Source organism: Fundulus heteroclitus, chromosome 20, assembly GCF_011125445.2.
Source record: "Fundulus heteroclitus isolate FHET01 chromosome 20, MU-UCD_Fhet_4.1, whole genome shotgun sequence".
Lineage (NCBI taxonomy): Eukaryota > Metazoa > Chordata > Actinopteri > Cyprinodontiformes > Fundulidae > Fundulus > Fundulus heteroclitus.
In genome coordinates, this window is record NC_046380.1 from 22,741,039 (window position 1) to 22,766,094 (window position 25,056).

Here is a 25,056-nt window from a genome sequence, read left to right on the forward strand (position 1 = left end):
TTTAGAATGATCATGACCTGGATGACTGAAAATCTTCAGCAGCAATCAACTTTACATTAACTCATTAACTGATAACTTGGATCCCTAATCTAAATGGATCTAGATGAGAAGTAAACGTGTAAATTAGTCATGCGTAGGTTTTACATATCAAAAATAAATGCATTGTTGGGAGTTAGCTTTCTCTGCTTGTTTAAAGTGCCATTTTCCTTTCCACCTTCGCCACATGCTTCCTCGGGAAAAGTAATTGCTGCAAAGTCACTGAATCCAGTCGGATCCAATTATTTTTGATTACTTTTTACAAATTGACTTTGTAAATTAATTTTCATTGCATCCTACTATACCTAGGATTGAATTTGAATATTTAAACTAAATATCAGTCTATCTATATGATTATATTTATCTAATTATACATTGTGTATTTGAGTTGGATTGAGAGCTAAAGGGTCTTGATATTACATTTGTTGTCAGTTGGTACCATGCCGATGAACTGAATCAGTATTAATTCAAATTAACTTAATGTTCCTCCTCACCTTGTCTTCAGGTGGACACACACATACACGCGTCATCCTGCATGAACCAAAAGCATCTTCTGCGATTTATCAAGAGAGCCATGAAGAAATACCCTGACGAGATTGTCCACGTTGAGCGGGGACGCGGCCAGACCCTCCGGGACGTCTTTGAGACCATGAACCTGACGGCGTACGACCTGAGCGTAGACACACTGGACATGCACGCGGTGAGTTATCAGAGTCACATGGAAGATGGAAAAGAGGCAAAACAGACTTATTGTGGCTTAATAATAATTATTTTTTATTTTTTTAATGTGTTTTTGCACAGGATCGTAACACATTTCATCGGTTTGATAAGTTCAACTCCAAATACAACCCCATTGGGGAGTCCATCCTCAGGGAGATCTTCATCAAGACGGACAACTACGTGGAAGGAAAATACTTTGCACACATAGTTAAGGTGCGTATAAATCCAGGTATAAAGTGTCCACCTCCACAACATCATTCCTGGACACAAACTGAAAACCCAGCTGTCTTTATTCTTCCAGGAGGTGATGTATGACTTGGAGGAGAGTAAATACCAGAACTCTGAGTTACGGCTGTCCATCTACGGTCGCTCCAGAGACGAATGGGACAAGCTGGCGGAGTGGGCTGTCAAGCATAGAGTGTACTCTGATAATGTGCGCTGGCTTATCCAGGTGCCCCGTCTGTTGTAAGTGCTCCTGCAAAGTTGTTTTTACCTTAAAGCTCAGTGTTGGAAATACTTTCTTCTGCTTGTGAGAATCAAGAAAACAAATACACGAGACTAGAATGTTAGAAGTGCGCATTTTAACCGTCTTTAAAGGTAGATCAGAAACAGCCATGTTTTTTTAATTTCTTAATCCCTCTAAGGGGGAGGCTTTAATGTTTCTAACACAAGTCTGCAACTCTTTTCACAAATACTTTTGGTTTTACAGCACTTTAGACACACAAGATGCCATTTAACTGTCTATAAATCATTGCTGATTATATGGCACATCTTCTTCCCATGTGTCCCGGTGAAGTAATGTCCATGTGTAACATAGCTTACAAAACTGCCAGACACTGCTGCTTTGTGCTGAGGGGACTTTCTGTAGAGCTGCAGCCCATTATCTATGCAAATTTCATCAGTGCTGTGTTTTTTTTCTCTGAAAACCTATCATAATGCCGCACAAGAAGAAACTGACAGCTCTAGATGTGTTGAAAGAAATTTTGAGGCAAAAAACACAATTCAGCTAATTTTGTCTTACTTTTAGTGATATTATGTTGTGCACAATGGTACATTTTGATGATACACAGACTAGACTAAATGACCATAGGCTTTGTCATATGCAGAGTCCCAGAAATTAAATCAGCACTTTTATTTGACCATATTCCATTTTATGAAGTGAAAAACACGTTTGGCACATTTGGCTAAATTGTGCCTAAATCACAGCTCCACTTTGCACACTGCTCACTAAAACCTACAAATATACTTCAGCTGATTCAGTCCAGATTTGGTGCAGTTATAGTAAAGAAGTAGACCTTTAAACACGTCTCTTTGTGTTTCCTATATTTTTAAAAGGGTTTTCATGTGTTTTTCAACTGTTGATTTTCAATAACATTTAGGTGAGGCTCAAGAAAATCAGACAAAGGGACATTTGCAATCGTGGTGCCACTGGAAAAATATTCTTTAATGCTTTACCGTCACACAAATATCAAAAGTTTGCATTTACACTTCAAAACTGTGGACTGTGAATATCAGTGTATACCACATCAGCCACCCAGGAGGATAGTAAATGTGCAATAGCAGATATTCCTGTTAGAAAGGACGTTTCTGTCAAGAAAACACTTCATTTTCTGTTTACAACAATTGGTCGTCACCCTCCACATTTCAGGACAAATTTTCATCGCCCAAATGATGTGCTTCCTTTAAATTGTTGCGGGGCCAGGCACCAAATGCTCTTTTTGCGTCAGAAAAGTCCATTTTAGAATGACGTATCAGCTTTGAAAAATAAAGCAACTGTTTAATTCTGTCTCTAAAATAAATATGCTCCTTCAAACATACTAAGCATAAAATGTTAATGTAAAAATGACAATCATTTTTTTTTTTTAGTGACGTGTACCAAACAAAGAAGCAGCTGGTTAACTTCCAGGAGATGTTGGAGAACATCTTCATGCCTCTGTTTGAGGCGACCATAGATCCCGGCAGTCACCCTGAGCTGCATCTCTTCCTGGAGCATGTGAGTGGGACCTAATGGTTGATCTGAAGCACCCTGACGATGAGCCACACCGACTGACGACTGTTTTTGTGTGCTGAAGGTTGTGGGCTTCGACAGCGTGGACGACGAGTCCAAACCTGAGCACCACATCTTTAACCTGGACAGCCCACTGCCCGGTGACTGGACAAATGAGGACAACCCGCCCTACTCCTACTACCTCTACTACACCTACGCCAACATGACTGTGCTGAACCACCTGCGAAGGTAACAACCGAACGGCTTAGAAAAAGGTTTACTTTAAGCCCATCATTCTCAGATCTGTGACCCTTCTTTTGTGTTGAACGCAGGCGACGTGGCTTTAATACTTTTGTCCTGCGACCTCACTGTGGCGAAGCGGGTCCGATCCACCACCTGGTGTCAGGGTTCATGTTGTCGGAGAATATTTCCCACGGACTGCTGCTCAGAAAGGTCAGAGTGGCTCTCGTATAGAAATATCAGCTTCAACCGTTCTTAAGGAATTTGTTTAAACGATGGATTTGTACCAATTAGAAAGTATTAAACAGCCAACTTGGAAAAGCTTATCACAGCTCCGAAGTGTTTTGTATTATGTTGATGTTGCAAAAACTGAAAGTCAATATATGATTCTGGTCTTCTAAAGGTAAGCATTTGCTACCTGATCTTAGGAAACATATTTTTTTTGACTAAACGCAGGTAAAGCTGCACATCCCCATCACTATTTAAACCTTGCACGTGTCCGACTAGCAATTCTGGAAAAAAAGGCACTTTTATGCTCAAGTAGCACTATTGCAGTGCTCTGACACAGCGGTGCATCCAACCATTCACAGAGTAGTTTTCTGCTTTTGTTCTTAGTCTTGTTTCCTTTACTAGTGAAAAATAAATAACTATAAATACAAAATCTTTAACTTACTAGTCTTGTGATCTCACCTGGCTCAGAGAGGTGGCTTTGCTGCTATTATTCTTTATTAAACTTTGTTAGTATATAGTAATGTGATGGAGCAACACGTTTAACACATCATTGTTCTATTTTGTGGAAAGGGAATTATTAATTTGTTCATCCATACATTTTTTTTACGTTATTTAGCCTCGCTGAGTCCATATTTTATAGAATATGTCTTTTTGCTGCCTTTTGTAGATATTAGTACCAGCCTCCTCCTGCATATCTCTGAAGGCCCATCTTACCCCGGCTTAAGATTTGACAGTAAAGGTGAAACAATTATCAGAGACAGACATTGAAATATGCATATTTAATTAATTAGGAATTCCTAACGGAGACAAAAGTTACATTACCATTGTTACCTACGTGCTTCTTCCAGCCATTGCAGCTTTTGTCTGATGTAAGTGTCGCAAAGACATCCTTTTAATAAACTGCTGCCCCTCCAATCTATCCAGGAGGGGGTGATGTCAAATTTGGGGCTATCTGTTCGAACAAAGAGGCTGTTCTTCTCGGTTAGGGGTCAAGCCAAATGACCTATCCCGGCCATAAACCAAATCTGCATGTTCATCTTACCCTCAAAGGGGGAGACAATCAAAAACCATGCATTCCTCAGTTCTTCCATACGAATACCCGATTAATATAACAACTAAGATATTTATTTTCTTTAACACTTGTAGCGTCTTTTGTGGCGTGTCTCTAGAGACTGAATGTCTTGAACATTAATATTTTCAAAACGGTTCAATCTCCATCAAATCATATGGAGAATGTCTGTGAACACCAGTTTTCATGTCTAGCCACAGATTCTCATTGGACTTGTGTCTGGACTTTGACTAGGACATTCTAACAGTTCTTTGATCTGAACCGTTTAATTGAGGCTGAAGCTGCATGTTTAGGGTTGCTGCCTTGCTGAAGGATTAACCTCCACCTGTTCTAAAGTCTTCTGCAGCCTCTTGCAGGTTTTCTTTCAGGATTTTCCTGAATTTACTGATTCACATGGCAACTCTTAACAACTCCATCACAAAATCCTTGTAACATTTTCCTTTTAATGCTCTTTGTTTATCTTTTCCATCTGGAAAATTATTATTCCTGCAAAAACCTGCAGTTGTTAGTGATGGATGCTTAGAGACGATAATGACTAGAAAAATACAAAAAATATATTTTGGGGGGGAAAAAAAGAAATATGCTTACATTGTTGGCACGTTCGTCCAAATAGCGAGATGTTATAGGAAAAGCCTCCCCTGTCAACACAGTGGATCGTTGCGATTAAAACTAACCAGCAGATTAATTGATTTATTACCTCATGTTTTTGCCCACATTCAGCCGTAAAGTTGCAACAGTAAAAAGAAAATCCTCTAAAACGATGCAACACATATTCTGATATCCTTAAGCAGAGTTATTCTTGATCAGGGAGACTAATACTTTCATTATAGATTGTCACTCTTAGATAGCCTTATAATAAATACATAAAAAAAACATTTGCTGCTTTCACAAGTTTGTTTTTAAATTGTTTTGCCCTTTAAAGGTGTGAAAACCTGTTGCCCACTTCAAATAGGCTTCATGTCTCCACACAAATAGCACAAAATTTGGGCCAAATTAAGGCTGTTGTTTTAGATAATTTAAATAGACTTTTTAACTGCAATAACACGTTTTACAAGACCCACCAGGCTGGTTTTATAACTATATGTGAAGATGTGGACGGCTGGGTCCATCTGCCACCAAACACGCTGCGGCACGGCCGCTGGGAGCCCAGCAGAGATGCAGTACACTAGGGGAAAATAAATAAAACCCGTTTCCGTCAATCAAACTATTTTTATAGCATAGTAAAACAAATCCCCTGATCAACATGTTTTACAGGAAGTAAATTAGACATATAAAAAGGATTAGAACGCAATTAAAACAACTGAAATGAATTAGATTAAGATAAATAAACCACATGTCATGTTTAGCCTTAATTAAAAGAGATTTAAAAACAAGGTTGTTTTTGGTGCTAAAATACCTTTAATTCTATATTAGATTATAAACTGTTACCTGGTATCTACATTTTTTTATTTTATTTATAAAATAAGCTCAAAGTTATTCGTGCCCCTGGCAGATTTAGGTCTGAAGTAATCTTTTAATTTTACCAACATTTCTTTTCTGACTGGAAAAAAATCTGTCTAAGGGAGAACCTGTGGGAGGAGCTACAGATTAGGGTGATGGCAAAGAGGCCTGCAAACCTCTAAGGCTTTGAGCTCATCATCAAATATAAATCATCACTAGTGGAAGTGTGCAGAAAGATGGTCAGCCATTATTAGAAGGGTTTTATTGCTTAAATGTCAATAAATGGTTGTTGTTTTTTTTATTAATTTTTCTTTTACATTGTTTTATTTAATTTAGAGTGCTAAATGTCTCATTTCCTACCTAAAACAAGCTTCTCGGTTGAATGAATCACTTTTTGTCTTTAACTGTAAAGTATTTTAATCACAAATGGTGAAGACGGGAAGAGTTACAGGAAGATTTAACCACAGCATCATCTATAGTTCAGAGTTAAAGAAAAAAAAACTTGTTACTTTGTGTTTGGGACAGATTAAAAACTGAGTGGGTTTCCCTGCTGCTGTCATAGCTGTAGGGATTTCTTGATAAGTTAATCAAAGATGTCTTTTCATGGTTCCTGAGGGGCACAAACGTGCACTTTTATCAACACTGAAGAGTAAAGTTGTCGTTACTTTACTCCGTTCTCGTCGCTTTAGGCCCCCGTGCTCCAGTATCTTTACTACTTGGCTCAAGTTGGCATTGCCATGTCCCCGCTGAGCAACAACAGCCTGTTCCTCAGCTACCACCGCAACCCGCTGATGGAGTATCTGTCCAGAGGTCTCATGATCTCTCTGTCCACCGATGATCCCCTGCAGTTCCACTTCACCAAGGTCTGTTTCACCACACACAATATTCCAGGCACACAACCAAAAATGGAAAACTGTACTTTTTTTCCCCCCCTTCTTGTTGTGACAATGTGGATTTTTATATTTTACCCCCCAGGAGCCACTGATGGAAGAGTACAGCATCGCAGCTCAGGTGTGGAAGCTGAGCTCATGTGACATGTGTGAGCTGGCAAGAAACAGCGTCCTGATGAGTGGATTTTCACACAAGGTGAAGTGGCTTATCGTCCACCTACTATATACACAAAGGCGGTGTTTTAGTTCTCTACATTATGTTTACAGTGCAGATAGCTCTGGGCGAAATAAAAATCTGATTAATCGATTTTTTTGTTCCTCCTTTTCGTTTCACAAAAATAAATTATATTAAAAGCGTGCTTTCTTTGACCTGAAGTCAAAGTGCAACAAAATGCAAGCAGTGAAACATGCTTGTAAAACAAGATGGCGGCCCTGCCACTGTCAGCGATGAAAATATAACAAAATGTTTACTGCTAGTGGTATAAAACAAGCTAAGAACAAGCTTCACTTCACTCGTGTAACTTCAAACTAACTTATAAGATAATAAGTAAACGAGTAAATTAAAAGTGCCTCTTATTAGGTTTTTTTTCTTCCTCTTTACAATATCTTGACAATATATTTTCCTAAACATATATTCAGCATTGCTGCTGTTCTCTTCATGGAAGCCCGAAGAGGGCATTGGGAAAATAAAATCCAGATTTTCCAAAAATGTAATCTTAAAAAAATTGTAAATTGGATTTAATTGATTAAATCGATTTATCGCCCTGCACTAAGTGCAGAACACCTTTTATTAGAGAAGGCTTTGCAAAAATATCGATACCCATTTAACTTTTTCAAATGTTAACACGTAAAACCACAAACTTCAGTGTGTTTTGCTGGAGTTTTAGGAGATGGACTAAAACCAAGTTCTGCATAATTGTGAACTTAAAGGAAAGCGACTCGGAGCCATTTAGTATTTATTACAAGTAAAAATCAAAGCGAGTGTGCTGTAAATTTGTATTTAATTACCTTGACTCTAACACCCCTGGAAAAAACTCAATTCAACCAAGTAGTCGCCCAGTTAGTTATCCGAGTCCACCTCTGCGTGATTTAATCTCAGTATCAATCCAGCTGTTCTGTGAAGGCCTCAGAGGTTCACTGGAGAACATCGGCGAACAAACTACATCAAACATTTCTAATGGATGTTTTTCTTTCTCTCTTTTTTTTCCCCAACCACAGGTCAAGAGCTACTGGCTAGGCCCCAGTTACTATAAAGAAGGACCTGAGAGCAACGACATCCGCCGCACCAACGTCCCCGACATCCGCGTGGCCTACCGCTTCGAGACGCTCACCGAGGAGCTTAACCTCATCACCCACGCCGTGCGCACAGACGAGCTGGACAGCATCGACGAGGAGGACACGCTAACCATGGGTCCCGTCTCGGGCGGGCGCTGAAACAACAGCCTCCGCGCCCCAATCGCACCTCTTTCCGCCTGCCCAGCCCCACCCCCCCGATCCGCCCACCCGACATGCCACTGAAAACGTGTAACATGAGAGAATAGTGCTGCTTTTTACACACCACTGTAGAGGTTAGCTGCACTGCTAAAGCCGTGCGGCTAATAAACAGCCAAGGTTTTAGTGAGGCCATTATTTTAACACCAATCTTCAATTTTTATTGGGTGCAAAAAATTCTTTTTTTTTGTTTTTTTTTTTTTGTTTTAAGTTTCCATTTTTCTAAACCTTCAGCCTCTTCTCTCCTGCTCTCTGACACATGTTGAATCTTTTTTTTATTATTATTATTATTGTGATTGACCTGAAGAAAAACTTCCATCTATGATTGTAGATATACGGTAACCGTAATTGCAAACCAGGATCCTCACCAGAGGTCACGCCTCGCAACGCAGCAACAATTCTACCTGCGTGCAATGGCCGCTGCTGTTAAAGATCCATCGTTTGCAAAGCTGCACTTTCATAGTCGTAGTCAATCTTCTGGGATTCAAATGGTAATTTGTGCAAAAACAAACATTCCTGAAAGCAAACCGAGCTATTCCCAGAATTCATTCGTCATGTTATTAGTTTTAATGTAGCAACGATGTGAAGAGCACAAAGAAACGTGGATCAACGCTCCCTGTTAGCGATGCCGGGGCTCGGTCACACCAGTTAACTCACTGCATGCACTAAACCCTTCATGAGCACCAAAATAAAACCTTCACCGTGCCTTTCTAGTGTTACTTGTTACCAACGCACGTCCAGTTTCTCCTGTCCGCCTCCTTCTTTGTGAATCTCCCCTCCGACCCGCAGATGGGAGCTGAAACCAGGCCCCGCGGAAGCGCTCGGCTTTTTTACCTCCGCCTCGACGGGGCTTAACTTTCCTGCATGCCCGCATGAGCGACGTACGCGAGGAGAGGAAAAACCTTGTTTACGTTCGACTGCCGCGTTAAAGCGCCGTGACCCCCGATTAAATCTCTGCATGGTGGAAACGAGCAGACCCAGCCGGGGCATGGCGGAGCCTGTTGCACGGTTCTGTAGCATTTATTTTTATTTTTATAACCCCTGTTTCATCACATCAATCTGGGAGATTTTGGGTTACGCCGTTTTTTTTTTGCAGCGAGAAGCAGAGGAGCTGATCAGGAAATATCCGGCGAGTATGCAGATGTGCGCGCGTTCGCTTTCTCGCAGAACAAAGATAGAAGAAGAGGAACGCCCGTTCGTTTTGTACGACTGTAACCCGTTTCCAGCGAAGGAGGGACGTGCCGACGTTGTCTACTGATCTCAGAGGACTTTACGTGATCGTTAGAGTTGATTTATGTTTTTTAAAGCCGACGTAGAATAAGACCATTTTGTAATTCTCAATATATTGATGTGAAGGAAGAAATCTTGAAGACTTTTCAATATAGATTTATTATTGTTTGTCTTTTAATAGTAAGTAATGAAATAGTATTTTCATGACCTCCGTGCTTATTTAGTATTATGGTTGCAAATTATCTGCAGATATATAGATTTTGTGTTTTAGTAACTTACTGTTTCCTCTTTTGAAAGTCAGCCAGTAAGACACCAAAACACGTCTATAAGATATTAGCCGAGTTGTTGGGCGCAGAGATTTGTTTGCATCTATATTTGTTTTGTGTTGTTTCTGCCTTTTCCTTTGAGTTCACTATGGCCTTTTATTAGTTTTAATATATAATGATGATTGAGTTTTATACTTTGTGAAAATGCTGTTCCCATTTTCCCTGTTTTACAGTACCGGCCATATTTATTTACCTCTCCGGTAAGGGTGTGTGAAAAGTTATCGCAGGAACTCTGCCCCTACGTTTAATTTGAATTCATTTGTTCAGTGGGGAAAACTAGCTCCTGTTCAGAAATGGATTTCAACAAGTGCATCACTGCTTACCAACAGGACAGGATTGTAGCCTTTTACCAGGTTATAGCAAACAGAGCGTGACGTTTGACTATTGCTCTTTGTACAAGCTACATAGCACGTTATGCAGCCACTTTATTTTTGGAAAAGGATGACTGTCAGAGAAGAGCGATTCTACATCTAATGGACCGTTTGCATGTTGATTGGGCTTCTTTGGGTCATTATCCTTCTGAATTACCTGATTATGACCCATTTTTTTGTTTAATTGTAGTCCTTCAGATTTTTAGTCAAAATATCCCGCTTTTACATCCATCCATCGTCTTCCGCTTATCCGGGGTCGGGTCTCGGGGGTAGCAGCTTCAGTAGGGAGGCCCAGACGTCCCTCTCCCCGGCCACTTGGGCCAGCTCCTCCGGAGGAATCCCAAGGCGTTCCCAGGCCACTTAGAGACATAGTCCCTCCAGCGTGTCCTGGGTCTTCCTCTGGGCCTCCTCCCGGTGGGACGTGCCCGGAACACCTCACCAGGGAGGCGTCCAGGAGGCATCCTGACCAGATGCCCGAGCCACCTCAACTGGCTCCTCTCGACGTGGAGGAGCAGCGGCTCTACTCTGAGTCCTCCCCGGATGACTGAGCTCCCCCCCCCCCCCCCCCCCCCCCCGGTTTCTTAAAGAGTAAATTATGTTGTGCACTCAAATAACGTTCGTAGGGCACTAGATGCTTTTTCCGCATTCTTCTTCTTTGTTTTACACCAAGCTCACCTGCTGCACTTGGTGATGAAATCTCGGCCAAAGTCCCAGTAGAGTTTAGTTAACTCAACATGTTTATGGTGAAGATTCTCCGTCATCCAGGTCATGGTCATTCCAAAAAAAGTAAAAGCTTTTGGTATCACTACAAAATAATCAGCCGTCATGGAAACGACTTCTAATGATTGATATGGAGGCTTCAGGACCCCCAAGACGCAAGTTTTCTAATAATGGTCAGTATCGGTTCTGATCCAGCCTAGAGAAATGGACCTCTGTGTCAAGTCATGGATATAAATCAGGGATATAGAAAGTCGTCAAGAGTTAATTAACAATTCATACAAAAGGTTGGATTTGTCCTCATCATTTTGCCGAGGGATCAGGCTGCTGCAATAAAAGATTAATTAATTTTGAGGCATCTTCACGCATCCGTACCAGGGGTACCAATAAATATGGCCTGGTGCTGCGACCCGACCTTCTCAGTTTCCATCCACTCATCACGACCCCTCATAGGTTTCTGTCTACTGGGTTTTATCATGCCAGCTTCATTGTCCTTCCTACCTCACAAAGACAAACTGTAATATTTGTGCTTTTCTTTTTTTTCTTTTTTTTTGTACCTGATTTTTGTCCACAGGATGAAAAACTACTAGAGTATCCGTTGAGAATTGGGTCAGAAAAGGAGGTCTTGATTTTCCAGTTGTAGAAGTACTGTTAGTAATTTGCTTCGTCTAGCCAAGAACTCATAATTAATTGGTGAAAAACAATGATTGTTGAAGAATTATTATTAGCATGGATATATTTGCCCCAGTGAACCGAGAGAAAAGGATTTTGATGCTACTTGATCTCCTCGACACTGTGAAGCACAAAGAGACACCGTTCAGTTACTATTTGTGTTAAAAATCTTTATAATTTAATGTTTTCATTCACAAATCCTGTCAACAATCTAGCTTAATCGCTCGCCGTCCTGGAAAATACACTTCAGTTCTATCTAAATAATGTTTTTTTTTTTAATTTTTTTTTAATAAAAGTCATTGTTTTCTCACGGTTGTGTCACTTTTTTAAAAAGCATTTTGTTATAAATTCAGACTAATTTGACTCCTGTCCATCTGTAGCCTTCTCACTGCTTGAGACAGACTGCCACCATCTTAGGCTGATGAGGTTCATATGTAATGACTCAACAAACAATAAATAATAAAGCATGTTGTAATTCAACACACGTGTGCCAGAATTTTACTTTAATTTACAAGTTACACAACGATCACAAACAAAACAAGGTGCACTACAGTAATCACTGAGTTTGCTGCAGGATTAGCTTATCATTAAGTTACACAACTTCATATTGCTTTCCATATAGGACCCTAACAGGGATTACATTCTGACTTAAAATAGTTTTATTATATATTTGACAGTTTTAGCATTTAATACAATATGAGGAATCTGCTGATTTCAGAAAGTGACTGCAGGATGTTCACATGTCTATGCAAACTTTTATTATTCTACTTATTGCTTATTACACATCTTAAAGCATCAAGGAAGTTTTCCTCTTCTTTGCCTGCTGCGATGTCCTGTGCTGATTCCTGCATCCTGCGTGTAGAAAAGAAAGGTTGTTGGTGCTGATGGTAGCCGTGAAGAGGATGGCGGACGGTAAATCTTCCGTTAGCAGATGGGAGACTTGCCTACAAGGTGGATTTGACCGCCTGTAACTGTAAGAAGACTCGTCCTCCTTCCTCTGGACACACCGACTTCAGCTCTTCTCTGCTCATCCCCAGCAGCATGGGGCCGCTCAGGACGCCCAGGCAGCGCACCGTGCTGCCATTAAAGCAACGGAAGTTAGTTAATATGTAAAACATCGATGAGGAGGTTTGTTAAAGCAACATTACTACAGGAAGCTATACTTATAACTAACAGAGAACAACAGCACCAGAGACTGGGGTTGGATTTTTTTCTTTATGGTAATAATGAGTAAAGTCAAAACATTGTGAGAGTATTGTACTAGTTCTATGGGAACTCTAACAAAAAATGCAGTGTTTCCCCTGTATTTATTCTCATAATGTCCTTTTATTCTTTTATACCTAATATTATGACTTTGTACTCGTAAAATGCCCCCAAAAGTTGTGTTATGACCATTGTTGATTAAGGATAATAAATTACTGGCCACAGAGGAGTCAATTTCCCCCCCAAAAAATTAAATAAATAAATACATTGAAATTAATTTCACCTATTTGCAAGAAAAAAATTTGAATGTTTTCTGGTGTTAATTTTGTCATAGATTTTTAAGAAGAAAAAAAAACACAAAGGCATACAAGCCTGAGTTCCTTTAAAATCAAGATTAAAAACACATTTGTTTAGGATTGCCTTCGACTGTTCTAGTTAAACTATTTTACTGAAACATCATTAGTTCAACTTTGTAGTCAAATTGTTTTTAATGTTTGCTTTTAGTTTCTATTTTTCCATATTCTTTTTTGTTTCTACATTTTATTCCTACTTGCTTTTATTCAGTTTTTTTCCCTGTATTTTAATCATGTAAAGCACTTTGCATTGTCTCTGTACTGAAATGTGCTATACAAATAAATTTGCCTTGCCTTACATTTTCTCTATTAGAACAAGTATATCTCCTCTCATTGTAAAGGCGAGAATTTGGATCATCTCGTGACTTCCACATGGTGTCTCAGGACCCCCTGGGGGTGTCCTGAGACACCATTAAAACACATTAAAACACACAACATTTCAGTTGTGTGTTTTAATGTTTTCAGGTAATTCTTTTGTCATGTTGCTGCCACAAAGTTGGCATGAAGAAGGTTGGTGAAGGCAGCAGAAGTCCCATTTGGAGTTTGTCTCAAGCCATGTTGGGGACACGGTAAACATTTGGAAGAAGCTGCTCGGGGCATTTGAGATCAAAATATTGCAGAAATATAACCCTGCAGCTGACCACATGTCCTCACAATAAAACACGGGAGTGGCAGCATCATGCTGAGGGATGCTTTTCTTCACTAAGGACAGGTAACCTGCTGATGGACAGCTGGGGCAAAATTTAGGGCAATCCTGGAAGAAAACCTGCTTTAGGCTGGAAAAGTCGAGAGTTTTTATGAAGGAGAAGTCAGAGCAACAAAGAAAACGGGTTTAGATCAAAGCATAGTCATGTACTGGGTCGGTCCAATTAAAGTCCAGACCTAACTGAGAGTCTTTGACCAGACCTGAAAAGTGACGTTTAAAGACTCAGCTGTTACATTTCTGCCTCTAATCGTGTAAAGCTGATGGAGACAAAAACCCAAAAGACCTGCAGCTGTAGCAGCAAAATGTGGATCTACAATGACACACTTTATGTTCCTCTGGTTGTAACGTGAAAAACTGTTCACAGCTGCAAAATCAAATTTTCAATAACATTATGGCTGAGAAGCTTACCTAATATTTTAGATGTTAAAACATAAAACAAGCGGCACTTGTTGGACTTCCAGGAAGGGAGCTGCTGTCTGGTTCTAAAAGGTTCACTATCATTAAATCTTTATTCCAAATCCTATTATTGGGCTCTGAGGGTAAATCTGTATGCTGTCAACAGTGTTTGTTTGTTAGCCTAGAAATAACAAAAAAAGCTATCAAATGACTAAATAAATTCGGAAAAAATATTCAAGATAAAAACTAGGTTTGATGTGACGGTAAATAAATCTACGCCCTTTTGACCCCCGCTGCTTATAATAATAACTATAAATAACTTGTGCATCGATAAGAGCAAATGACCTTTCTATCAAGTACGGCAATTATTGACTTCAGTTCAAACCGAGATAAATGTTCCTGATAAGTTATATAAATCCTCCTTTATGGAGTATTCGCTAAGTAGATACAGCTCTCACTCACATCTGGTTGAACTCCATGTCTTTGAGCCAGGCTTTCACCTCCGCTGGTGTAGATCTCCTCGTCAGGACAGGAGATGCTTCAGTTTCCTTAATGAATAATAAAAAAAAAAAAAGACGAGCATGTCCTGATTTTTGTTTTCTTTTGTGTGCGGACAGTTTTCCTTTCCTGTCATTTCATGTTTTCTGAGCGTTTGACCACCTCATAAGACTGACTGTCAACATCTGCCAGGACGTTGTTTGGTACGTAACCTTCCTCCCCTCTGCTGTTCCTCACTTTCCACCACTGCTTGGACCGGTCCAGGAGCTACAGACGCACACGGCCAAACAACGGGTTGGTCTCTTGAGGAAAATGTCAGTAACGTGGGTGTCAAATAAACAGACCCTCACCTCAACTATTTCTCCTTTCGTGACGGTGAGCTCTCTTTGGTTTCTGGACACGAAGTCGTACTTGACGTGCATGTCGCGTAGTTTTACCTCGACAGGGCTGGGAGACGAAGGAAAAGAAGGAAAACCCTCAGAGCTTGTGAGATTTGAACCTTGGTGAAGTTGTAGTCCACGTACTTACCGTGGCTTTTGTCGTTCCTCTGGTCGCTTCCACTTGGCATAACTCTGAACAAAACGTCAACGTTTAGAAGTTATTTGATTTTTCCTGTGACCAGAATGAAGAGTCTTTAATTCGAAATACACCTAACCGGCTCCTGTGTCTTTTGTCCCGCTGAATACGTCGGCTGCAGGCCCGCTGAAGGCCGAGGAGGGCCTGGCGAAGGCCGAGGACTCTCCCTGCGGCTCTGCGGTTCACTCGGTGGAGGCTCTGCGGTCACTTCAGGGGGCTGCCAACCATCAAAGAACGTCAGCGTGTATGTCGGGATATCCTCATCCTCCTCTGGCCATTTGGTACTAGTAATACCATTGGAAACATATCATATTGTCATTTAAACTAAATCAGGAAGTGGGTATAAATATAAGGCATACTGTTTCCTATCCTACAATGTCTGCTGGCATTCTGAAAAAAAACGTGTAGCGTGGGTCCAGAGCGGCTTTCTTTTTAACGACAGTGGAAGATACGATGCCATAGGAAACCAATGTTCCCACATGCTAACACTGTAGCATATGCAATTCAATATACATGTGCTGCACAAACAATGAAACTGTTGCAACATCGCCCCAATAATGGAAACCGTTCATTTTACATCATGATATGCCGACGCATTACAGAGGGATGGTGTAGAAAGCAGATGTGAGAGCATTCACTGAAAGGGAGGGCTCATCTACAGTAGTGTGACGGGAATATTAGGAACCTGGGGATGTTCCAGGCGTCTCCCAGAGACTGCCACAGGTTGTCCTCCTCGGAGGAGGCCTCTTCACTCAGGAGACGGATACACTGGGGAGTGAGCAGTGGGGCTACGATGGACGGAGGCAGGACTTCTGAGCAGTGAGAGCATACCTGGTGAAGACAAAGACAGACAGCGCAGCAGAATTTGGATGTAAGCTTTTAGGTCGAAAACCATTTCACCCCATTTCATTCTGCTAGCAGCTACTAACAGTCGGTGTAGGGTGCCCAGTTTGCTTCTGTGAAGTAGGATTAAAAGTAAGATGTTTCAGGGGCAAACCAAGGGGTAGGAGCTGCACTTGCATAGACACACACAAGTGTACATGTTTCCCCAGAGTCCCATCAATTCTTAAAAAAAATAAAAAGTTTAGTGATGGCTGCACCCAAACAGAACACTGCAAAAACAGAACTAAAAGTAAGTAAAATCTTCTTAAAATGTGTGTATCTGTCCTTGATTTGAGCAGGTAAATAAGATGGTCTGCCAGTGGAATAAGATTTTTTTAGTGATGGCTGCACCCAAACATCAGTCTCTGAATGTGTGTGGTCCTATTTATGATGAAATTAAATTGACAGCAAAATCATGGTTAATAATAGACAAATAATATGTCTTGTAGCTAATATTTTACTTTTTATCAATATTTTAAGTTATCTACCGTACACCTTCTAGCCGGAGTTTAAATTTCATATATCTGTATCAACTGCCTGTGTTGGTGAGAAAAATTCAACACTTTTGGATTTTGGTCACAAACCACTCCCAATAAACATGAGGAATGCAAATGGTTAATAGTTATATACTATTTTATTTGTCCAGTATCAATGTCACTTATTGCTAACCAGGAAAAACGGAGCAATTTAGTTTTTCTCAATTTAAAATGTGCAGTTTTATGCACACCACTGTATTCTTTTTTGTGTAATTGATAATTCTTACTAAACAAAAAAAAAGGAAAGAAACTAGAGTAAAAACAGCTAAGTATGTCTCAGTTTAAAAGAAATTGTCGAAATAAACATAATAAAGCATGTTTAAAGATAAACATACTGAAAGTCAGCCTCTTCTGGAAAATCTATAACATGTCTAATTTTTGTTTGAACATTGGTAAAATATTATCAAAAGTCTAAATAGAATTTAAATATTTCAGATCATCAAACAAATTGCAATGTGAGATGAAGAAAACTTGATTAAAATGCTTTTTAAACGACAATTTCATTAATTTATGGGGGAAAGCTTTCCATACCAACCTGATTGCATGTATAGAAATAATCATCTTCATTTATAAATCATGTATTAACTTTTGTCAACCACATTTTCTTGAAAGTGGAGTTTAATTTCACGAGCCACAATGCTTGCTGCCCTATCGTTAGAACCAGGAAATCGCTTAAACGGCACCAGTCTGGCAGCATGAAGCAGCTTAAAAGCTCTTAAACAACACATTTTGTCCTAAGAAATTCAGAAACAGATGTGAACCAAAGTCTCTGACCGCTCTGGAAAGTTACAAAGTCATTTCTTTGGTATTGGGACTCCAGTGATCCGCAGTGAGAGTCTTTGTAGAGATACAATGTGGAGCAGAACCTTTCCAGGAGTGGCTGGTCTACCAAAGTGACACCATGAGAAGAAGTCATCCAGGAGGTCACAAAAGAACCAATGACAACAAGTAAAGCACTGAGGACCTCAGTTAAAGTTGGTGTTCACAGTTCAACAATAAGAAAGATGCAGAAATGGCATCGGCGGAGAGTTTTGAGCACAAAACCACCGAGGACTAAAAAGAACAAAAAGTCCTGGTTCATATTTGCTAAAATGATCATCCAGTTTTTTAAAAAGGACATCACACCGACAGTCAATAATGGGGGTGGTGGTACGACGATCCAGGGATGCTTCACTACCCCAGACCATCCAGACCTGGATGGTCTGCCATGATTGATTCTCCTCTTTGATCAGGCACCATTTGGTGACTTTAAGCTACAGCTAACGTGGTTATTCAGCGGGAACGAGCAGCTGAGGAGCTCCAGCATGACCTTAAACGGGCTTTTAAGGATCAAACATCTTTGAACGTGGCGAAATTAAAACAAATCTGCAACGAGAGTGCGTCAGACGTTCCTCCACGGCAACGGAAAAGACACATTGTCTTTGTTTTTGTTGCCTCAGAGGGTGACAAGGCTGTTAGGTTTAAAAAGTAGTGTTTGTTCATGTGATAAAAGGTTTTGTAGTTAGTTAGGTTATCTTTGTTTTAATTTTAAAAAGTTGTTGATGATCAGCAACATTTATGTACATGTGACAACAAAGTGAGAATAAAATAAATGTGTGTGAGGGCAAATGTGTCTCTACAGCACAATAAGGGATTAGTTTGGAAAAATGAATGAAAAAGCAGACAAAAGTCTTAAAAAAGTAAAATCCTTGTGAGATTCTGAAGTCATCCAGCCCAGAGTGTAAATTAAACATTTTCTTATAAAAGATTTCACCTTGTTCTGATCAATGACAAATGAAATAAAGAAATTCACACAAAGCCACTCACAAATTTTAGTGCTGAGAACAAAGAGTGGACAAAGTCTGGAGCACCGGGGTTATTGATCTTGCCGTTGAGCTCCCCCTGACAAACGTAACACAAGCGGACGTTAGAGCATGAAGAAGAACGCAGGCGGACTTCAAAGATGGCGTCTCAGTGTGAAAAAAAGACACAAACCAGAAGGTTGAAGCCAGATTTGATTTTATGGAGGCAGTCTGTAAACTCCTCCTCTGGCGGCATCCCATCCCCACCTGAACAGACCAAACCCACAGTGTTGAGTGGATATAGGAGAGGTGGCGCTTCTCTGAAAGGTTATTACAATAAACTACCTTTTCCCTTTTTCTTTTTCTTCTTTTTCTTTCCGTGCTTGGCTTCTGCTGCTGATATTTTCCCCATGAAGATCTCAATGTCGGTTACGATGTGATTTAAAATGTCCTGGAAGAAGGAAAGCAAAATAAAACGATCACACCCTTGTTTGCATTATTGTTTATCTCTCTATTATATTATTTCCCCCACGCAGGACTAAAAACAACTACGAGTCTTGCATCAAGCAAACTCACCACATTCCTGTCCAGCTCTGTGTACGGCCGAGGGGGAGGTAAAGGAAGAGTGGGCATTGGTGACGGGACGTCCTCTTCCTCTCTGTACCGACGTGGGTCCAGTTCCGGCTCAGGAAAATCATCCTCAGCTAGATGATGGAACAGGATCATTAGAGCAGATTAGAACAGATTTAGAGGACCAGAAGGTGTTTATTTTACTGCATTATTTACTATATCTGCTCTTTGTGTGCTATAATTGGCTGGTATGTGAATGTAGGGTCGCCTGAACATACAACGACTGCATCACTGCTTGCAGAAATGGCCTTAAAATGTGTTAGTTTTGAGATTAAATGTGACCACAATTTATTTAAGATGAAACAATTTCTGCTTTTTTTGACCAATTAGGGCCATTCTTGTCTTAAACTCTGATCTCACGGTTGTCAGCTGCAGTCCACGGCGGCACCGGTTCGTGCACAGGCTTCTGCTCTGCGGGATTATCAGGCCGCATCGCTCTTTCACGTCCACCCCCAACGTGTCCATTGCTCCTTAAACGCACAACAAAAGACGCCAGCAGTGAGTGAAACAAACAATCCCACGCAGGTGTTTTAGAGCTCTGTGGACTTTAGCTCACCTGAGGTGCGAACCGTCACTTTTCTGAGACAGAGCTCGCGTTAGATCCTTTTTGACAAAGTCGGCCTGGAAACAACAGAAAACATTCACATCTCTATTTTTTCTGTCCTCAGACACCAGCAGGCAGCGTCCAGAGCTGAGCGCTCACCCTGACGTCGTCACACTGGAACAGGAAGACGGTGGTGGCCTGTTTCCTCCTGCTCTGGACGCACACGACGAGCAGAGAGTTGAACACCTCAGAGTCCAGCAAGGCCTTCATCTCCTTCACTTCACTGGAAGAAAAGGACTCCAGCTCCTCCTGGCAAGACAGAACACGCGTGCACATTTTTTTTCCCCCTTCATACTCTATAATTTTGTTTGATTCTTCTTCCACAGAAAATCTCTGTGATGTGGTGCGAACAAAAAAAAGGTATACTGGCTCCATGGTGAATAATAGTGGCAATGCTTTAAAAGTTCAGATGGAAAAGAAAAACTAATAGAAAACAGGGACGTTTTTGTTTTTGTACTTAACATTTCTCAGCTTAAAAGAAAATTACTTTTAAGCAGGTATTAAATATAAATTCAAAATGCTTTTTTAAAAAATTGTTCTGATGCAATATCATAACCTTAAATGGTGTCTTTAAATTAGCTGTAAGCAAAAAAATCATCACAACTAACAGAGATAAAGGCATGGAAACTCCGCTTTGTTTGTAAATAACCGAAATAATATAAAGATTTTCTAAAGTTTTGAAATAAATCCATCGGTGATCATTCAGAACAAGATAAAGTAAAAGCAAAAATTGGTTCAAATCCCGGTGGCCTCGAAAAGAAGAAAGCAGAAATAAATAAGAGTTCTTGTGAGACGTTTACAGGCACTCATCTCTGCCATGAATCATATTTTATTTGGGGTTTTTAATGATTTCTCAGAACCAATCTCTTTTCAGGAAGGACTGCGTAAACAAACAACTGCAAGGAAGGTTTAAAACAAGCATCTCCATGTTTGGATTTATTGAGGAAGGAGACATTAAAAATGTCTCCCTTGGACAAAGCCGGGCAACATCAAACTCCTGGAAAGGTGCTCCCAAAGCCCCGGCTTATTGAAAATGTGCGGACCGTTATTAACAACCAGGTCGGTTCCAAGAAAAACAACCAGTTAAATGAATCACTCCCTAATCTGTCAGAAACGAGTGAACCGTGTGTTTATCAGGCGCTAAGGGACATTTAACCAAATATAGATGTAGTTATATGAACAATTTTTGGTCCCACAATGAAACCAAGACTATAATACATTTTGTACAGTCGTTACCTCTCTGATAGAAAAACTGATAAAGGAAATCTCTAAAGACTCCAAATGAATACGAATAAAACCTACAGCAGTATGTGAACGTCCGACCAGGACTGTGTGGAGAAGCAGCCTCATCGTTCAGTTTTACATACTTTATATTTCTGGTTTCTATGTCATTGGCTTTTGTTTTTTTGTTTTTAAAAGAAGAAGCTAATTTTCTCACTCTATAGAGTTCTACTGTTCTTCAATTATGCATTGCGTGTCGTCATTTCTGCTTTAACTTTCTGTTCTCTCTCTTTTATCTTCATAGTAGGTACACCTGGTCTGGCGTTCTTTTAACTGTGACATCATCCAGGGAAGACAGATCACCCGCTACTACCATCTAATGTAGAACGGATTACTGGATCAATGTGTGCTTCTGTGCTTTTTGTTTGTCTCTCTTGTTGTGTCTCTGTTCTGTCTTCTCTAACCCCCAGTCGGTCGAGACAGATGACCGTTCATACTGAGCCCGGTTCTGCTGGAGGTTTTCCTTTCCGTTAATGGGGAGTTTTTCTTCCCACTGTCGCTTCATGCTTGCTCAGTATGAGGGATTGCTGCAAAGCCATGGACAATGCAGACGACTCTCCCTGTGGCTCTACGCTTCTCCAGGAGTAAATGCTACTTGTCAGGACTTTGATGCAATCAACTGGTTCCCTTATATAGGACATTTTTGACCAATCTGTATAATCTGATTGATTTTGACTTTGTAAAGTGCCTTGAGATTACATATTTCATGAATTGGCACTATATACATAAAATTTAATTGAATTGAATTATTTTTAAAGGAGCAAGCTCGTCTACATAAAAAAGAAAACATTACATGGAGCGGGGTGTGACTTGACCAAAGTGAAGATAGCTTGAACGCTTTAGGTTTAATTTAGATTTCTCCAGTTTTTATGTTCAGCACTAAAGGTTTTACGATTTTTAACTGTGCATAGGGGGATCACACCCTTCAGATCACCTTGGTTTCGAAGTCTATGAGCAGCAGATCGGCGCCGCGGACCTCCAGCATCATGTCCTGACCCCAAATACCGCCCGTGTGATCCAGAACCTTCAGGCGCTCCACGCAGTCCGCGATGTTCTTGAGATCCTTCCCGTTTAGGTCGCAGGTGAACAAGTGCTGCAACAGATGAAGCATTAACGAGTCACGGAGACGAAACATAACGTGACTCATGAAGTTCCTGTAAATGTTGCTGTTGGTGATACCTCCACTTTGTGCTCCGCCTTTTCCATCATCTTGTTGACCGACGCTGCGTACTGCTGCCTCTGCACTGTTTGGACCATAAAGCAGGACCGTGAGCAATTATTGATCGATGAATAGGTGCGAACGCTGGTTCACAGCAGCAGGGGTCACTCACAATAAAGCGACTTGGCGCTGGGTCTCGAGATGTTCGATATTTGGGATGAGGAGTCATCCATGGTGGAGAAGCCACTGTGTCAAAGAGAAACAACACAACACAAAAGCTGAGGATGCAGGCCGTGAACGACCGGGGTGGATTTCAGGCAATGAGGCGATAAAACACATACTTGGACTGGAAGGAGGCGAAGCTGTTGGTCTCGGAGCCATACGGGCTGTTGCTCCTGAACATCTTGTCCTAACACACCTGGCGGATCAAACACAACATGGATCCCAAGCCATGAGGTGTGTGTGTGTGTGCTGGCTCAAGAGCACGGTGAAATAAATCCATAAATCAAGGTGTGCTTTTATTATCTAATGTTGGCTTAAGTCAGAAAATATCCCACTTTGTTCTGTTTGGACTCAAAAGACAGAATTTAAAAACCCAAAAGTCAAGAAAAAGGTGTTTTTTTTCCCCCGTTGTCACCTCATTGACCTACAGATTGCATTGATCAATGAATCATCGACAGGTTTAGTTCAGTGGTTTGGTTGTGCCTTTAAATTAAAGGTTCCCAATACTGTTATGTTTTTAAAAAAATGCAGCCATTGTTCCCAATTACCTGAAAACACTAGTTTAATACAAGAAAAACACACAACGTTGGTATCTGAGGAACACTTTACTCCTAAAGTCTAGAAAAACATTGCTCCGGATGCTGGTTTATTACAGAACATAATAAAAAAAAAGCAAACATTTTAATTGCCTGGACGACATCGGGTAAGTCTTCACACTGCTGCCATTTACTCTCAGATTTCCTACCTTCAACGTTCGCCTGCTGAATCTGGGTGTTTTCCTCCGGTATCATCTACAGTAGTCTAGTAGCGGCGGCGCAGCTTCGCTTCACATTTTAGTCCTTCGCTTGGACAGCGTAAGCCCAAAGCTCCTTTATGAAGGAGGAGGACAAAGTCCACCGCTGGTAGCTGAACGACTCGTCTCAGATGAGGGTGTGTGCTTTGGTGTGGCATCACAAAGGTTAAGAGATCTCTCCCTCTGAGGGAATGAGTCAGACTCTCAACTTTTTATTTGTGCGTTTTTTGCTCATCTTTTCAGCACGGAGACTGCGAATTAGGGTCCTGTGAGGAACTGTTTACGCCTTACAGATTAGTTTTCACACCCAAATGTTTCAAATCATCACTTATCCTTTTAACATCAAAGGTAGCCTGAGTAAATAAGAAATAAATTGTTTGTATTATTTGATTTACTTGGCAGTATTTGAAAGAGTAAGTGTCCCCCATAATAATTGTTTTGATAATTGTTTCCGAAGCCCTTGGCAGCAACGAGTGCCATAGATCATTTGTGACGAGTGGCCCTGATGCTTTTACATCACCACAGAGCCATTTCAGTCACTTTTCTTTGCAGAAATTGTGTTAATTCGGATCACTGGGTGGCCTTTGTGCCTTTTTTACCCTTCAGGTTAAGATTTGCTGGTGTGCTTCAGATGATTGTCAAGTACTGATGGCCAGACAGTCGCCTTCAGGTCTTTCTAGAGCAGAATCCATCCATCCATTAATTACAGCAAGTTGTTTAGCAAACAAACCCAGATCATCATTTATGGCAGATGTAACGGGATGCACACCTTCTAAAAAAAAAAGAGCTCAACTTTTGTCTCCTGAGTCTAAGGAATATTTTCCCAGCAGTCTTGGAGACCATCAAGAGTTTTTTTTGGCCAATGTGGCCCCTCGTCGTCTGTTCAGTCATGGTTTCTTTTGCCTTGGTACTCTCCCATGGACGGCATGTTTGCTCATACTGCGTTCTAGTTGCAGTCAAAACTTTGAAATTCTGACTCCCGAGTCAGAAGAACCGACTGGAACGGCACCTAAAGCCGGACCTCCAACCAGGGAAGTCGGAGAAATTTTTTAAGGCAGATTTTCTGATCCAACATGACAGCTCCTCGCATCAGCAACAGTAAACAGTGATGAAAACATGATTATTTTAGAAAAGAATGGAATAGACTTTATTGTCATTAAAATCTGAGCGCAACTCCTTTTGGTGCAAATTAAAATGGACATGAAAAGATCATATAAAAGATAAAAAAAAAAGAAAAAGCAAAAGAAAGAAAGAAAGAAAGAAAGAAAGCAGTCAAGATTGTAAACATGATATGAAGCAATTCATTTTGTGCATTTGGTTAATTACTCTTTATTTATTTCACATTATCAATGTCAATATGATCAGTATATGTATGAATTCAGAAAGACAGGTTCATTTTGTTTTGTGTTTATTTGCTACAGTGATAGCTCTCGGAAAGAAGCCATCCCTGAGTTAAATTGTGCTCAGTGATTTTATGTTAACCATCAAACCTTTAATATATAGACTCAACATCTCTCCACCTTCTGCTTTTATATGCTCACAGTTGATCAAACATTAACCAGGAAGAATTCCTCCCTGACGTAACAAACACAACTAACAGCGGGGCTATATTTAGCTTCAGATCGAACAAAAGCACCAGAAAACAGAGAGACACAGTCTGAGGCTAAATCAACCTAATAAACAAATAAAAAATCCTTACAGCTGTCATTTCGGGAAAGTTGGGCTACAAAATGTATCCAGCGCTTTAAAAAATCTGGGTAAATGTCCTACCAGCAGTACCAGGCAAAAGTATAAATACTGTGAAGCTTTTTCATTTTATAAAATAAATAAACATTATACATGCGTGTTTTTTTTTCTGTTTTTTTTTTTTTTAAGAAAAATTAATCTGAAATGTGTGGTGTACATGTGTTTCCTGGCCCCCTTTATTCTGATACCCTGTTAAAGTGACGGGATAAAGTTGTGGGTTGGGTTATGAAACTATATCTCAAGCTTAGAACATCTGCCACAGCTCGGTTC

The 25,056-nt window shown here is 40.4% G+C and overlaps 2 protein-coding genes across 8 annotated transcripts in view; one reads left to right on the forward strand and one right to left on the reverse strand.

Moving 5' to 3' along the window:
• The window catches only part of LOC105927134 (AMP deaminase 2), a 39,012-nt gene extending 30,926 nt beyond the window's left edge, over positions 1–8,086 (forward strand). For all 7 annotated transcript variants that reach the window (XM_036151267.1, XM_036151266.1, XM_036151269.1 and 4 more), the window contains 9 exons: positions 542–736; positions 838–969; positions 1,058–1,221; positions 2,623–2,749; positions 2,829–2,992; positions 3,076–3,196; positions 6,413–6,586; positions 6,699–6,809; positions 7,832–8,086. In XM_036151267.1, coding sequence (XP_036007160.1) covers positions 542–736; positions 838–969; positions 1,058–1,221; positions 2,623–2,749; positions 2,829–2,992; positions 3,076–3,196; positions 6,413–6,586; positions 6,699–6,809; positions 7,832–8,047 — 1,404 coding nt within the window. In that variant the 3' untranslated portion in view covers positions 8,048–8,086. The remainder of the gene's footprint in view (positions 1–541; positions 737–837; positions 970–1,057; positions 1,222–2,622; positions 2,750–2,828; positions 2,993–3,075; positions 3,197–6,412; positions 6,587–6,698; positions 6,810–7,831) is intronic.
• Positions 8,087–11,755: 3,669 nt separating this feature from the next.
• eps8l3a (EPS8-like 3a) overlaps positions 11,756–25,056 on the reverse strand; it is a gene marked incomplete in the record, with an annotated part of 32,156 nt that continues 18,855 nt past the window's right edge. The window contains 16 exon segments of the mRNA XM_036151960.1: positions 11,756–12,272; positions 12,365–12,497; positions 14,541–14,626; positions 14,739–14,843; positions 14,927–15,023; positions 15,105–15,148; positions 15,232–15,436; positions 15,838–15,983; positions 18,377–18,451; positions 18,545–18,618; positions 18,697–18,802; positions 18,928–19,055; positions 19,342–19,451; positions 19,538–19,602; positions 19,685–19,834; positions 21,801–21,944. Of these exon segments, the coding sequence (XP_036007853.1) occupies positions 12,365–12,497; positions 14,541–14,626; positions 14,739–14,843; positions 14,927–15,023; positions 15,105–15,148; positions 15,232–15,436; positions 15,838–15,983; positions 18,377–18,451; positions 18,545–18,618; positions 18,697–18,802; positions 18,928–19,055; positions 19,342–19,451; positions 19,538–19,602; positions 19,685–19,834; positions 21,801–21,944 (1,668 nt within the window).